Consider the following 13,722-nt stretch of genomic DNA (forward strand, 5'->3'; position numbering starts at 1 on the left):
TGATGAAATTTTAATTGTAATCAAACCCAGAAAAGCTACTGGGCAAGTAAAGAGCAATACACTATGTACCAGTGTTAGTGTCAAGACCTGGAGGTGAGAGAGACTGTGTGCATGCCTGTGCCTCAAGTGTAGGAGTTCTGCGATGGCCTTTGACATGGTGTTTGCAAAAAGATGACCATGTAGGGAAGTGACAGAGCACTTCATACTGGGAGACATATCTGGGTATGGAATTCTAGGCAAAGTGCCAATGACATTTGTGTGTCCAGGCAAATCTCTTTCAACTGAGTGGCATAAATAACCAGGTGATGGGTTTCTCCCCTATGCTGATATCTAATTTGGAACAACATTCTACAGGTCTTCCATTACAAAATAGTTGTATTTAATGCTCTAACAGCTTTGTTAATTTGAAGTAGCTATGTCGGTCTGACAGTGATAACTCTTTGGTAGATTAGTATTTTAGTTCTGGGTAAGTGGGGGAATAATTTGCCTCTTCACACTGTGAGAGTTCCCTGAGAGTAGCATTGAACCATTTTCAAAATAAATTGGTATTTTCAATATTTTGAACCCATTAAAGATAACCTGGTAGGCTTAGCCTAACCCAAAGACAGTGCAATATTGATTTATACTATTACTTTTTATTGTGGCTCCTTAAGCTGTTTGCAGAGTTTGACTGCGTTCATTATGTTTGCATTCAGGTTGCCTCATAGCCTTCTAGAACAAAGCTCCTGGAAGACTTTTTTTTTTTTTTAATTGATTGCCAACAGCAGAAACAGATGGTGGTTTATTTGACTTGAAGTAATAGGGGGGAAACTGCAGGTCCGCATTGTCGCCTTGCAGCGAATATGGAGTAACACGAATTAGATTATCGCTCAAGTGGTAGATAACCTGCTGTCTTGTGTGTCTCTTGGGGATCTGTGTGCATGAAATACTGCAGAACGCTTGAGCAGTTACTGGTCCTTATGCCTAATAGCTAACAAATTCGACATAAATGCTGTGCTCCAATGTTGCAGGTGTACTAGCAGACACTGTAGTCTGTATTTGTTCAGACTGTGCAGACGTGAATTTCTGAACTGTCTATGTTAGGAAGTTGTTGTTCTGTGTCCACTTAAGCAGAGATGTTGGAAAATAAACTGTATAACCAACTGGAACGTGTAGGGGGATGTATGCCTTAAACTTGCTTGCAGACCTCTGGTGGGCATAGTTCTCGGAACTGTAGTGTGTAAGGGTTACTAAGCTACACTGTTTGTGTCTTAAAATTGATGAACTGAAAAAAATCCAGATGCTGTCCTCAGATGGCTTTTCAGTTTGACTTGTCTTGAAATGGATTATTGTGCTGCTATGAAAGCTTAAGTTTGTTGGAGGATGCACTCTAAATTTATAACTAGTGGCTATCTTAATAGATTAAAGATGTTCTTCTTCCTTTCAGTTGAGTTTTTGTTTGCCTTGGTTAAAGTAACAACTTAAAACAGCATGGCATTAGTTCTTACAAGTTCTGTATGAAGTCTAGTTGATATCAGTGTGTCAGACTGGCTGCGAAGATTTTTAAAGAAGCACATCTGGGAACAGGAATTAGCTTTGTTCACTTCTGTTGTATTATCCTGTCTAAAATGTTCTATTTTAGATACAGCGTGTCTGAGTTTCTGTAATGTAATAAATGAATGTTCATTAGTTGTAATCTGTAAGTGACCAAACTGGAGTCACAATAAGTTCCTCTTTCCCTGAAGTCCTGAATGATGGTTCTTGTCTTCCGTTATTATACCTGTAAGTACTCAACAGCTTAACAATACACACAGAGTTCTCAGAATCTGTTGATTATTAAATTAGTGTGTATTTCAGAAGACTTAGTTTTAAGTTTTTACTTGGCATAATAAAGTATGCAGAACTACATTTTGAGGCTTTTAATTCTAACTGTAGAGCACTCGTAAGACTCTTCCTAAAGCTTAGATACCATTATAATCAAGGAAAGATAAATTCTGAGGTGAAGAAGATTGGGAAGGAAGATTCTTAATGTGAATTATGTCAAACTCCAGTGTGGTTATGAAGAACCATGGGTTCTCCCTGGTAGTATAAGCAACAAACATTTGCATTGCAGATCTTACTCCAAAATGTCTGGGTCCTTGTGTCTGTGTTTCAATTCTGGTTATTAGAAAAGTTTCTCAGACTCGGTGCTAGAGATGCAGGTTTACTTTTCGAAAAGTATTGAGGTTGGAAACAAATAATGAAAAGGATTGAGTAAGACTTAAGGCCGGAATGGTGACCTGCTGGGGGCTATCCTAAAAGCATGCTGCTGAAAGCATCTCTTGTGGAAAAAAACTTGACTGCAAGCTGTGTTGTGGCTGTTGGTTGGTTGGTTGTTTTTTTTTCTCCCTTACCTAGTGCAAATTGTCAGGTTTGGCTTTTAAAGGTCAAGCATATATTTTGCTTTTTCCATAAAGTACTGCTTTTGAACCAGAAAAAATATGGAGGTAAGATCAGCAGTTAATAAATACACATACGAGTACTGCATAAATCTGTTAGCTTCAGTGAGCATTTTAGCTGTTAAACTCTTTTTAACACACCCAAGGCAGTTTTGAGATAACCAGATGCGGTCCAAACTCTGTTCAGTACTCCACTGAAGTCTGGAATTATGTGAGGTTCAAGTCAGGGCACAGCCTGAACTTGTGTTGCTTTCAATACACATTGGAAAACTTACAAAACACATCTCCAGTTTTTTTCCCCAATTCTTGTAGCATTTTCCTCCAGAGTTGCCAAGCTGTTAAGTAAAAATAGTGAAACTAATTCTTAATTGTTTGAATTCAGAACATATCAGACGTTCTAGACTCTGATTAGAACCGGTACTGCAATGGGGTTTTATTATAAGCACAAATAGTACTGAACAAAATGCTTGAACATCAAGATAATATTGTGTTAATACCATTTCACCCTGGTAAAGCAAGCATTTTTAAGGCTAAAGAAAACTTACCCTTGGAGCTGTGCTGCACTTCCAGAATTCTTACTTTTTTTTTTCTTGTGTTAACCCACATGCAGCCTAACTTGGAAAAAGGACTTCAGCTCTGGTGTGAAGATGTAATTGTTCTCTACCTGAACAGCAATGAAGTTTAACTTGCCACTTAGATGGAGGCGATCACAAGAGTTTTCAATCTAGGAGATGCTGATAGAAATAGATCCACTGATTACAAGCTAAAGCTAGACAAATTGAGAATAGAAATAAGTGCAGATTTACAGGCTGGGTACTCATCTATTGGCACATATTACTTAATGTTCTGGTGCCCTCTTCAGAGAGAATGACACTTAAAAGTATGTTTTCACAGAACAAAAAGAAAGTAGGAATAATTCAAGTCTTGATACACTGTGTTAAACAGTACATAACTTTTCTCAATATAACCCTCTGTTCTGACCCTAAAATATTTTGCTCCCAGAAAGCTAAACTTTTTGTGTTCGTTTGGTTTTTGTTGATGAATGCAGTATGTATGTGTTTTGTTTGAATTTTAACTTCTACCTCTAACAGTTCTTGGGTTAGAATAATCACACTGCACAATAAGTTCTCTGAATATTTTCTCTGTGTCCAGGCTGCAGAGCGGCATATGATAGAGAAGGCTATTTCAGAATGTTGTCTGATACATAGCGTGCATCATAAATGCAAAGAATGAATGTGTTCAAATGTGTTCTGTCATCTTGGCAGTAAAAGGAAATGCTGTTTTATTACTATGGTTAAAACTGAGTGGGCCAGTGCTGTTAAAATTCTTCTTGTTGGAAAATAAATCTGTCATACTGGTTTGGAGTGGAAGCTCAAGACTTGAAGTATGTCTCATAGTCTTTTGGTTTTGACAATTTGACACTCTTGGCCTAGTATGAAAGCATAGATGGACTCAATCTTCCTGTTTTGTAGAGCTTCTGATTTTTGGTAGCATTTTATTATACCCTGTTCAGGAAGTGTTAAATACTTAATTTTTCTTCTGTTGGACTCATGCTGAGGAAGTTTAATATTAAAACCAATTGTGTTGCAGCAGCTGTACTTCTAAATAGAAGCAGTTTGTTCTGTTTAGGTGTAAGTTTTAACTGTTCCTGTCCCCCCCAGCAGAAACAATACTTGGCTCTGGTTGATTAAAGTATGTAGCATCTCATATGTGCTATTTTAAGACTACTTATTTCAATTCTTAAACCTTGAAGTGATACCCATACCTCATGTAGGAAGGTTCAGTTGCCTCAGTTTATTGGTAAATATTCACACAATGGTGTGTCCCCTCATTCAGAGGATAAGAAATTATTTTTGGGCAAGAGAGAGGACTTCAAAATAACTGACTCTTCAAGAGGCTAAGGATCTCATTAGAGAAAGTGGTTTAAATAACTATACCCATAATTATATGTAATGTTGAGACAGTTAAAGAAAATAGTTGCTAACGCAGTGTTTTTTGGCAGAAGAATTAATACTTATTCCTCTTCCCTTTTGATGATAAAACCCCATGCATAATGTATTTTGAATCAGAGATGTTTTAATAGCAGTGCGGTAGGTTGTATCTGCTGAATTTGGTAGTATTTCTACTGTAGCCTGATGAAATTAGAGCATCCTAATAAAGCAGGAGACAGACCATACTGTCTTAAAAAATCAAAATAGATGGAATGTGTCAAAATGAACCTTAATCTGTTAAGCCACTTAGAAGGGGGCAAAACAACACAATGTAACATTTGTGGAGCTTTTTTGTCTATTTGGCCTTTATGGAAATTGGGAGGAACATCTTGTCTTTCAGGAACTGTTGTTTGTGTTCCCAAATTGTTCAACTGGACGTTGAAATAGTATCCCAGTTCTTCAGAATTTGCCTTAAAAGAAGTTACAAACTCAGACAACAGTGGCAGAATAGTTCAGAGCTGTACTGATCTTTATTACAAAAGTCCAGTTCCGACCCCAGCCTGCTGATAGCAGATAGAGGTTGACATTAACTTTGGTTAATGATAAGCATAAATAAGAAAGTATCAAGTGCATGTTGTATATGAACAGCCATTCTGACTTCTATGGGAAAAATTACTCATTTACTTTGATCACTTAGATGGGCTTCTTGCAAACAGATCACCCGTTATTGCAACACATTACATTTGTTACTGTAACACAGTTTACAATAACAATTTTTGTTACACATTAACATAAAAAAGAAGCAAAACTTTTCACTTGTTTATAATGTACTGGTCTGTAAACCTCCTCTTAGCAAGTCTTCAGTTGTGGGAGGGATCAGAGGCTGTTAACAGAGCTCATACCAGTGTTCAAAGTACATATTTAAAGCAGTAGTTTTGTTTGGAGGACTTTTATATATCACAGTAGTTTTCAAGGGTAACGTTAATACTGCTTCCTGAGCCTACAGTCACCAACAATTTTAATTAGAAGATCTAGAATATCACTTGAGACTTTGAAAGATAAGTGTAGGTCTGTTGTAGTATAAAGTTCTTTGTTGATACCCAGATGTAGCTAGAAGTATAACAGCGACTGAGATCCATGCAGCTTTAATAGTTTATTTTCCATCTAGCTTTGTTGTTCATAGCTTATGTGCCCCATCATGTCTGCTCATCTTCCTGGGCGCCTTAAACCACCGGCTGATGTAGCCTGCAACACGCTAGTAGTGCCTTTGGGCTGTAGAGTTCTCCCAATGTGTGTCTCAAACCATCTTCGGACAGAATTCTGAAGTTAAATGTTTAGTATTACTGCTGCCTTGGAAAGTGGTAAAGTAAAATATCGGTGCTCAAATGAGATACCTGGGTAACGAGTTGATAATTGCAGTCTTGAGACTTGGTCACCACAAGAGTATTAAATCAGGACTTACATTGCTTGATATATTCCATATTTGAAGTAGGTTTGGAGACTTGAATCATGTTCTCTTACAAGGCATCTTTGCAAATCAAATAGGGCAGTCTGTATGCTGGATTGTCCTTGAAGGATTTTTGTTAACGAGGAAGCCCTTTCCTGGGGAACTGCAGTCATTTCTGTAAATGCACGTTTTATGTGCTCTGATAGGGTTGTACTGTACTTAAAATTGAACATATGTACGTGACTGTACATACAGAGTAGAAATTGACCTATAACATTGCCACAACATTGGGAGGAGTAAGATAAGGTGGGGAGCTTTGAACTAGGGAAGAAAGGCTAGAGTGTTAGGTGTAGTGAGTGGGAATCTTGGCAAGATAACACTGCTAGTTAGATAGGTAGCTGAAGAACACAGTATTTTCAGATATTAAATTGTCCATGTTTTCAGTGAAGGAATATGGCTTATTTAAAACAATTGCCATAAACTTTAAATTCATACCGCAACCAAGTACCACTCCAGTTTATATCAAGGCATGGAAATCGTCAATTGTTTGCTTTGGTACAGGCTCGTGCTCAGTTAAGTAAAACAGATTTATTTAATTTCTCCCCACCCCACCCCCCTTACAGGGACCAGACTCTTTTTAAACAGATTCGTAGAGTCATAGAATGGTTTGAGTTGGAAGAGACCTTAAAGACCATCTAGTTCTGTCCCCCCTGTCATGGGCAGGGACACCTTCCACTAGACCAGATTCCATTATTGCGTGCTGAAGCTCAGTATTAAAATTCCAAATTAGTATTCTGTACGTGAGTAAAAAGGTTCTGTGAATAAAGCTGTAATGATCTGAACCAAACCCTAATTTTGCTCTTATTATAATAAAATTAGCAGTAAATTTTATATTTATAAGGGCTGTTTTAATCAGTAGTTAAGTATTTGGCTACACCATGCTTCAAGAACATGTACCTGAGCAGCTTTGAAAGCAGCTTACTTGATTTCTTCAGTTCTTCAGAGTTCTTGTAGAAATCAAGTGACTGTTTAATCTTAAACACTTTGGTTAAAATCATGGATGAAATCACTTATGCAACTGACTCGCTATTTTAGATTTAAAACTGTGGGATTATATCCATGTACTGTAGCAGCAGCCCTGTACTGAGCAACGCAAATACATACTCACCTTCTAAATTCTTGTTTTTCAAGCCTTGTGTAATACTTATACTGGTTCGGTGGACTGAAATGCAATTGAATTTTAAAAGCTTCCCCCAAAAACAACAAAACCCTCCCAGTTTCTTTCCCGTGTTGAAGTATGTGGAAAAAACCCTTGTAGATAAGATGAGCACTGAACTGCTCACTAAAAACTTGCTGTGGGTTCCGATCTAGCACAGAATGATTTCCTATCTATATTCAGTTTCAGTTATGCTCATGAAAGTATATTCAAGACTATAAATGACTTAGTGTCATAGCTGTTATTTTGCAAAGAGCAGCTTAAAATAGTTCTGTAATTGATCCTGATACACAGCTTTCCTGCCTATTGGAAATGCCTCAGATATTTTACTACAGCGTTCTCAAATGGAGATAGTGAGTGAACAAAGTGCCTTATCTTAAATTGTTGAGAAATCTATTATGATACTGCAGCTTTCGAAGTTTTAACACTTCAGTTCTGGTGATTCATGCAATTGATAATGATAGTAGTTCTCATGAAAATACCGATGCTCGAATGCCAGTAGTCTACTAGAACAGGGGTCTTTCCTAATACTTCAGATCTTGTATGACGTTTGAGTTTGGACAACTTAAGAGTTGTTCAGAAGTAGGTTGGAAAATTACTTGTAAACTTTGCCATATGTTACTTGAATATTTTAAGATTATTTTTTTAACAGCTTCTTTTTTAGGGAGTGATTAAGTCTTTAGCAGTGTTGTCAAATGTGGCAGTGTATTTGAGTTGGCTATAGTTTTCCAGCTGCTTTAAGTACTTTGAAAATGTCTGTGCAGATTGACAGGCGTTACACCACGTTGCACTGAGGTATTAGCCTGTTGTTCAGTGATATCTGAAAACCAGCTGCTACTCTTTGTCTGCCTATAAACCTCCTCACGACATCAGGAGAGCATATGAATAGTTTTGCCATTTTTGGCCTAGGTCACTGTTTGTCTAATGCTATTTTCTCTTGCTGCTCAAGGGCATTGTGGCTTAAATCAGTTTTCGCAGGCTATAATACAAAAAGGGAATTTGTGGCTATTTATTGGATCTCTTCATATACATATGCTTACAAAAATACACGTCTAAGTCTACAAACAAAAGCAAGCAATCTTTTGCTGGTTTTAATGGTTGGTATTTCCTTGACCTTACAGAAAGTCATGTGGTGCAAGTTTACTTAAGGTTTGAAGCAGCACTTAATTGTGCTCTTCAGCATTTTGTTCCATAGTGTTTTCCTGTGTGAGTGGTTGGATCTTCTGAGGCTGTAACACCACTGCAGAGTTATCCATGGTATTAGTTGTTAATGTGCATTGTTGCTGTTAGTTGCATAAGCAGTTCCTGCAGGAATTGCAGCTTGTTTTGATTTTACTGCAGGGACACAGACTGTCTACTGAGAACATCAGCTCTTTTTAGCTAGTTATTCTCCCTTCTTTTGTTTCTTTGCATTATTTTATAATGAAAAAGAAGCTGACAGTTGAATACTTGCAGTGCTGAATTACATTAGAAATGTTGGATTTTGTGCGTTCGTTAGCAATATTGACATGCAGAATGTAGAAACAACCCCCCATGAGTCAGAAACGTGACTCATTAATATGCTTTAGCAAGTTAATTTGCATGCAGCCATTCATTTGCAGTCACAAAATGGTGGAGCTTTAGTTTTTTTTCTTAAAAGCTAGATAAGAGAAGTTAGGAAGGGAGAATAATTAATTCTAGGATGATAAGAGGTGCTTAAACCAGCCACAGAGCTCTGGCAACTGACTTTGTTACTCTGCCATCTTTAGGAGTGTGCTGCTAGCTTCTTGTGTTGTCTGCTGCCTTGGGGTCTCAGACACTTGCTAGTGGAGGTTTTTTTTTTGATTTATGGGTTTTAAATTTTTTTTTTCCCTCCAGTGTTGTCTTCTGCAAAGTAGAAATATATGTGACAAGATAAATGCAGCATAGAAAAACACAGAGCTCTGAAAATTTTAACTGGGTATGGATTGTGGGATATTTAATAGAGTAGCATTACTGAAAAAATATAGCTGGTGTATGATGTGAAGTTGACTTCCAACTCTGAAACATCTATCAGTATTCAAAGTACAACATTAAAGTGGCAGATTTGCAGAAGCACGTTATTCTCACAATTGGTGCCAAAGAAAAGGAAAATTTCTTTTAGTATCTAAATAAATAAATGTGATAACATTCTGATCTTTGGAGAGCAGAGGATTGACTTTGGGCATAGAGAAAACAACCTGAAGACTTTCTGGGACCAGTTTTTCTGAAAACAAAACTCTATTTGTTTTAGCTATGGGTATATACTGAAATTGTGCTTTCTCGTGGTAATGCTTTGCTTTTAAGTGGTCACAATCCAGTGATTTACGACTTCTTTCTTTGAGGTTAGGTAAGGGTAGAGGTCTTTAAGGCAAATCTAAATTGCTGAAGTATATTGGATACTCAGAAAACTGGAGTATTGCAAGCCACAAAAACAGTAATAAGCTGTTAGTAATCTTATGCATCTGAACAGTTACTGGAAAATTGTTTTCCTGGCTGATAGAGGTAATGGTATGCTTGGTTAGAAATCTCTCAAATAACAAAATTCTAACTTTGTCTTTTTCATTTCTTTGCAGTTGGAGACAAGGTTCCTGCTGATATAAGAATTACTTCTATCAAATCTACAACTCTAAGGGTAGACCAGTCAATTCTCACAGGTATAGTTTCTGTGAATTTTGGATAATTATGTGCATAATTGAAAGTGCCTTTTCACTGTTTGTTTGGAATTATCCATTAGAAGCAAGCCTGTAGCTATTAAAGTGGTGTGTTGCATTCAAGTGCAGTAAATTTCTGATCTAGTAACTTAACTCTGAGAGTGGCTAAATGTTGCTTCATCATTGACTTTACACATTCACTTCAGCGGGATGAGCATTCTTGCGGAGACTTGTAATGCTTTTTTGGTCTTTCTTCTTTCCTCTCACCCCAGCCCAGGCCAAGACACACACTGGTAACTTGTGGGAAACTAAAATGAAAAAAAAGAATTTCTATTCTAGTTCATTCAGTTTTCTAGGTTTGAACATCTTGTCACTGCTCAAGTATGAAAGTATGGAGATTGTAACTAAATGTCTTCTGTGACAGTTACCCATTTTTTCTCACGAGAGCGCAGAACTTCTGAAATACAGGCAGCCTTTAAAATGCTGTTTCCAGAGACTCAGTACACTGAAGCCTTATTTGCTGAAATTCTGTGAAGGCACATTCATGTGTTTTCTGGTACCAGTTCTCAAGTGTAGGAGCTATATTTAGAGCACTTTTCAGATTTGTTGAACACAAAACAAAGTAGCAGTACTTCTGAATATAGGAAAGAAGCTAGGAATCAGCCAAGCATGCTATAACATTTTTTTCTCAGCTGGAACACGAAGATCTGTCTGCCTGTTTTGGTAGCATAGATTAATGTTAACTAGCCTTGAATTTTAAACCAGTAAAGTATTAATAAAGAAACCTGTTTTTTATCCTTAAATCTGTCTTGAAACAGGCCCCAAGGTTTCTCAGTGCAGATCCTGAATTGTACAGAACTGTTTAAGCTTACTTATGTTTAGCATAAGAAAGTGTAGGCGCTCTGTGTTTGTCAAGCTATCAGAACTGAAATAAGTAGAAGAAATAATCTACCAGAAGCCTATATAAAGGGAGTAATTCCTTGCCTTTAAATAACAGCTTGTTTGTTTGGTTGTTTTTTTTTAAAGAAAACCTTCTGTTTTCAGACTACTTCAAGTTGATGCTTAAGTCTCCTAACTAATAATGCAGGACTGAAGTCTAAGATGCTACTTAAGAAAGCTTTTATAAGTAGGAAACTTTGGCACTCTACAGCTTAGAAAAAGTAGTTTCACTCCGTGACTGAAGCCAAGAGCACTACCTCGTGAAATCTGATGTAGTAAATAACATCTGGTTTTTGTAGAAAAAGAAACCTTTCTTACCTGTGTGACATCTTATAGAAATAGATACATCTGAGGTCTTTATGGAAGAGTTCTCTGAAGACTTCCAGCTGAAGGAGTTAACTAACAGATGGCTGCATGACACTTAATTTCTTTTTTCTTTTTTTTTTTTTAAGGTCTGCCAGTGTAACTGTGATGTATACCATCACAGATGTGTAACTGTGCTAATATCTTAATGATTTAAATAAGAACATACCTCTTGCAGTGCATAGAGAACTGAAATGCTTGGTACTGCATGCAAAGCTCACAAAATATCTTAATTCATGCGGTAGATCTTGCTACGTTAAAAGGAGTGGAGTACCAGCTGCTTATTTTTCTTGTTCCTTGGTGTATGCTTCATTAATTCTAACTATATAAAATTTTCACTTAAATTCCTTCCTATTTTCATTAAAAACCAGCCGTTCTGTTGGGTTTTTTTTTTTAGTCAGCTGAAATATTTCCTGTTTCACTTCAGAAATTAAATAAAATCATTTGAGGAAAAGAACTCTATCTAAAAAAACTTTAGGACTAAGGATTACAACTTTTTGGTTCCCTACAGGACTTAAGATAATATATGTATATCTTCTTAAGACTTACTATCTTTATTGTAGGTGAATCTGTGTCTGTTATTAAGCACACTGACCCTGTGCCTGATCCTCGTGCTGTAAACCAAGACAAGAAGAACATGCTTTTTTCTGTGAGTTAGTTGTTTTTACATTTTCAAAACTTTTATAAGATAATAATGAAGCTGATAAACAAAAATGTGCAGAACTTCAGTTGTTCAGGTAAAAAATGTATGACTTCTTTGCCGTATTCTTTATACGCATCTGTATGTGTGTGTCCGTGTACATCGAACTAAATGAATTAAAAGTTAGAAGAAACTTTTAATAAAAGCTGTCCTCAGGAAAGATGCTTGTTGAAACCAGTTTATGTGAGGAAACTGATTTTTGTCCTTAGCCAGAAAGTCTTGAAGGCTGGAGCACTTTTAAAGTGCTTCTACACTGCTTTTCTAAAGTAATAGTCCTTAAGACTGGTAAGAATGCCCACACAAATTGCAGTATTGTGAGGGAAAAGATGAGAACTGGCTTTCTATATAGGAATGAAACAGTTCAGATTTGTTTAAAGGAAGCATTGAATGACTTTCAGATAACAAAATAAAAATTATTTTATTGTTGGTAGGCTCCTTGTAGAAAATTCAGCTGTTCTTATATTAAGTAGGTTTACAAAGGGAGCCCCAGAGAACACCTCTATTACATTAAAACTGGCAAAATACAATCCTCATAAAAAAGAAAGGAAAGCACACTTAAGATTCCCAGTTGAAATACATACTCCTTACTCATCAGCTGGGTTTGACTGTGTTGCTTGTAATGGGTCAATACCGATTCATTTTGAGCCCATTTTGTAAGCAAAAATTCTGCACTGGCATATTCCCTTACAGGTACTGGGGCAATGTCATTCTCTTCCTCTTTACCTTTTCCTGTGTCATAGCTGAAACACAGTCTGGACTCACATAAGGTGTTTTTTGGTGGTTTTGTGTTTTTTAAATGAAACAAAACTCACCACCAAAACCTGTTTATAGATTGACCACAAGTTTTCTCTTTCCATTTCTTTGTTTACATTAGGGTACTAATATTGCTGCTGGTAAAGCTATGGGAGTGGTTATTGCAACAGGAGTAAACACTGAAATTGGAAAAATTCGTGATGAGATGGTGGCTACCGAACAAGAGAGAACCCCACTCCAACAGAAACTGGATGAGTTTGGAGAGCAGCTGTCTAAAGTCATCTCCCTTATCTGCATCGCTGTTTGGATAATAAACATTGGTCACTTCAATGATCCGGTTCATGGTGGCTCCTGGATTCGAGGTGCTATCTATTACTTTAAAATTGCCGTTGCTCTTGCTGTTGCTGCTATTCCTGAGGGTCTGCCTGCTGTCATTACCACCTGCTTGGCTCTTGGAACACGGAGAATGGCCAAGAAGAACGCTATTGTTAGAAGTCTTCCTTCTGTGGAAACCTTGGGTTGCACGTCAGTTATTTGTTCTGACAAGACTGGTACTCTGACCACGAATCAGATGTCAGTCTGCAGGGTATGTTGAACTAGCTTCTTCCCTTTTTCTTCTCAGCCACTCTGAATAGCCAGCATTGCTTGAATTCTTTTGATTGTGAGTCTTTTGGTTCTCATATCGTCAAAATCTTGCTTTATTTTCCTAAGATAAGCTTCCACTTTTAATTCAGTTTTCCACTGTGTAGTGTTTAAGGCTTTTATCTCTTCCCTTATTTAGTCGTGGCCAGAAATAGCTGTTCCCGCACTTGATGGGAGAGAAAGTTGTTTGCAAACAGTTTTCCATTGACTTGTCTGTAAGCCTTTCTGTCTACTGGTAGTTATTTAGTATGATTTATCCTGTTTCAGAAAGGTAGCATAGTTACACTGTAGAATCAGGATGTATGTAAGTGTAAAATCCTTGCCTCTTTCATTTAGCAAGATGACCGGTGGAGAAACTTAGCAATGAGAAAAAAGATAGATGATTTACTACAGTAACTTGATTAATCCAAGGTATTTTCACTACTGAGTGGTTCCACCTTTATTTGGGTGTCTTCAGTAGCTCCTACTGGTCTGATGTAGATCACTAGTGTTTTCAATGTGCCATATTGTATGACTAATCTGGCAACTTGGAGGTGCAGTTGACCTTGTCACCAGCATTCCCAGGGTCATCTTAAGTGTAAGTTATGTGCCCCTCCTCCCTTCCCCCACCCCCCCCCACCCCCCATGTTCTTTCTGGTGTTGATTGATTTTGAGGCTCTTAAA

The 13,722-nt window shown here is 37.3% G+C and overlaps 1 protein-coding gene across 2 annotated transcripts in view; it reads left to right on the forward strand.

The window, feature by feature from the left end:
* The window catches only part of ATP2A2 (ATPase sarcoplasmic/endoplasmic reticulum Ca2+ transporting 2), a 48,724-nt gene that overhangs the window by 15,311 nt on the left and 19,691 nt on the right, over positions 1-13,722 (forward strand). For both annotated transcript variants that reach the window (XR_003554556.2, XM_005237629.4), the window contains exons 6-8: positions 9,585-9,665; positions 11,528-11,613; positions 12,539-13,003. Coding sequence is in view for 1 of the 2 variants with exons in the window: in XM_005237629.4 (XP_005237686.1) it covers positions 9,585-9,665; positions 11,528-11,613; positions 12,539-13,003 (632 nt within the window). In the remaining variant the exon portion in view is untranslated. The remainder of the gene's footprint in view (positions 1-9,584; positions 9,666-11,527; positions 11,614-12,538; positions 13,004-13,722) is intronic.

This window comes from Falco peregrinus, chromosome 2 (assembly GCF_023634155.1).
Source record: "Falco peregrinus isolate bFalPer1 chromosome 2, bFalPer1.pri, whole genome shotgun sequence".
Classification (NCBI taxonomy): domain Eukaryota; kingdom Metazoa; phylum Chordata; class Aves; order Falconiformes; family Falconidae; genus Falco; species Falco peregrinus.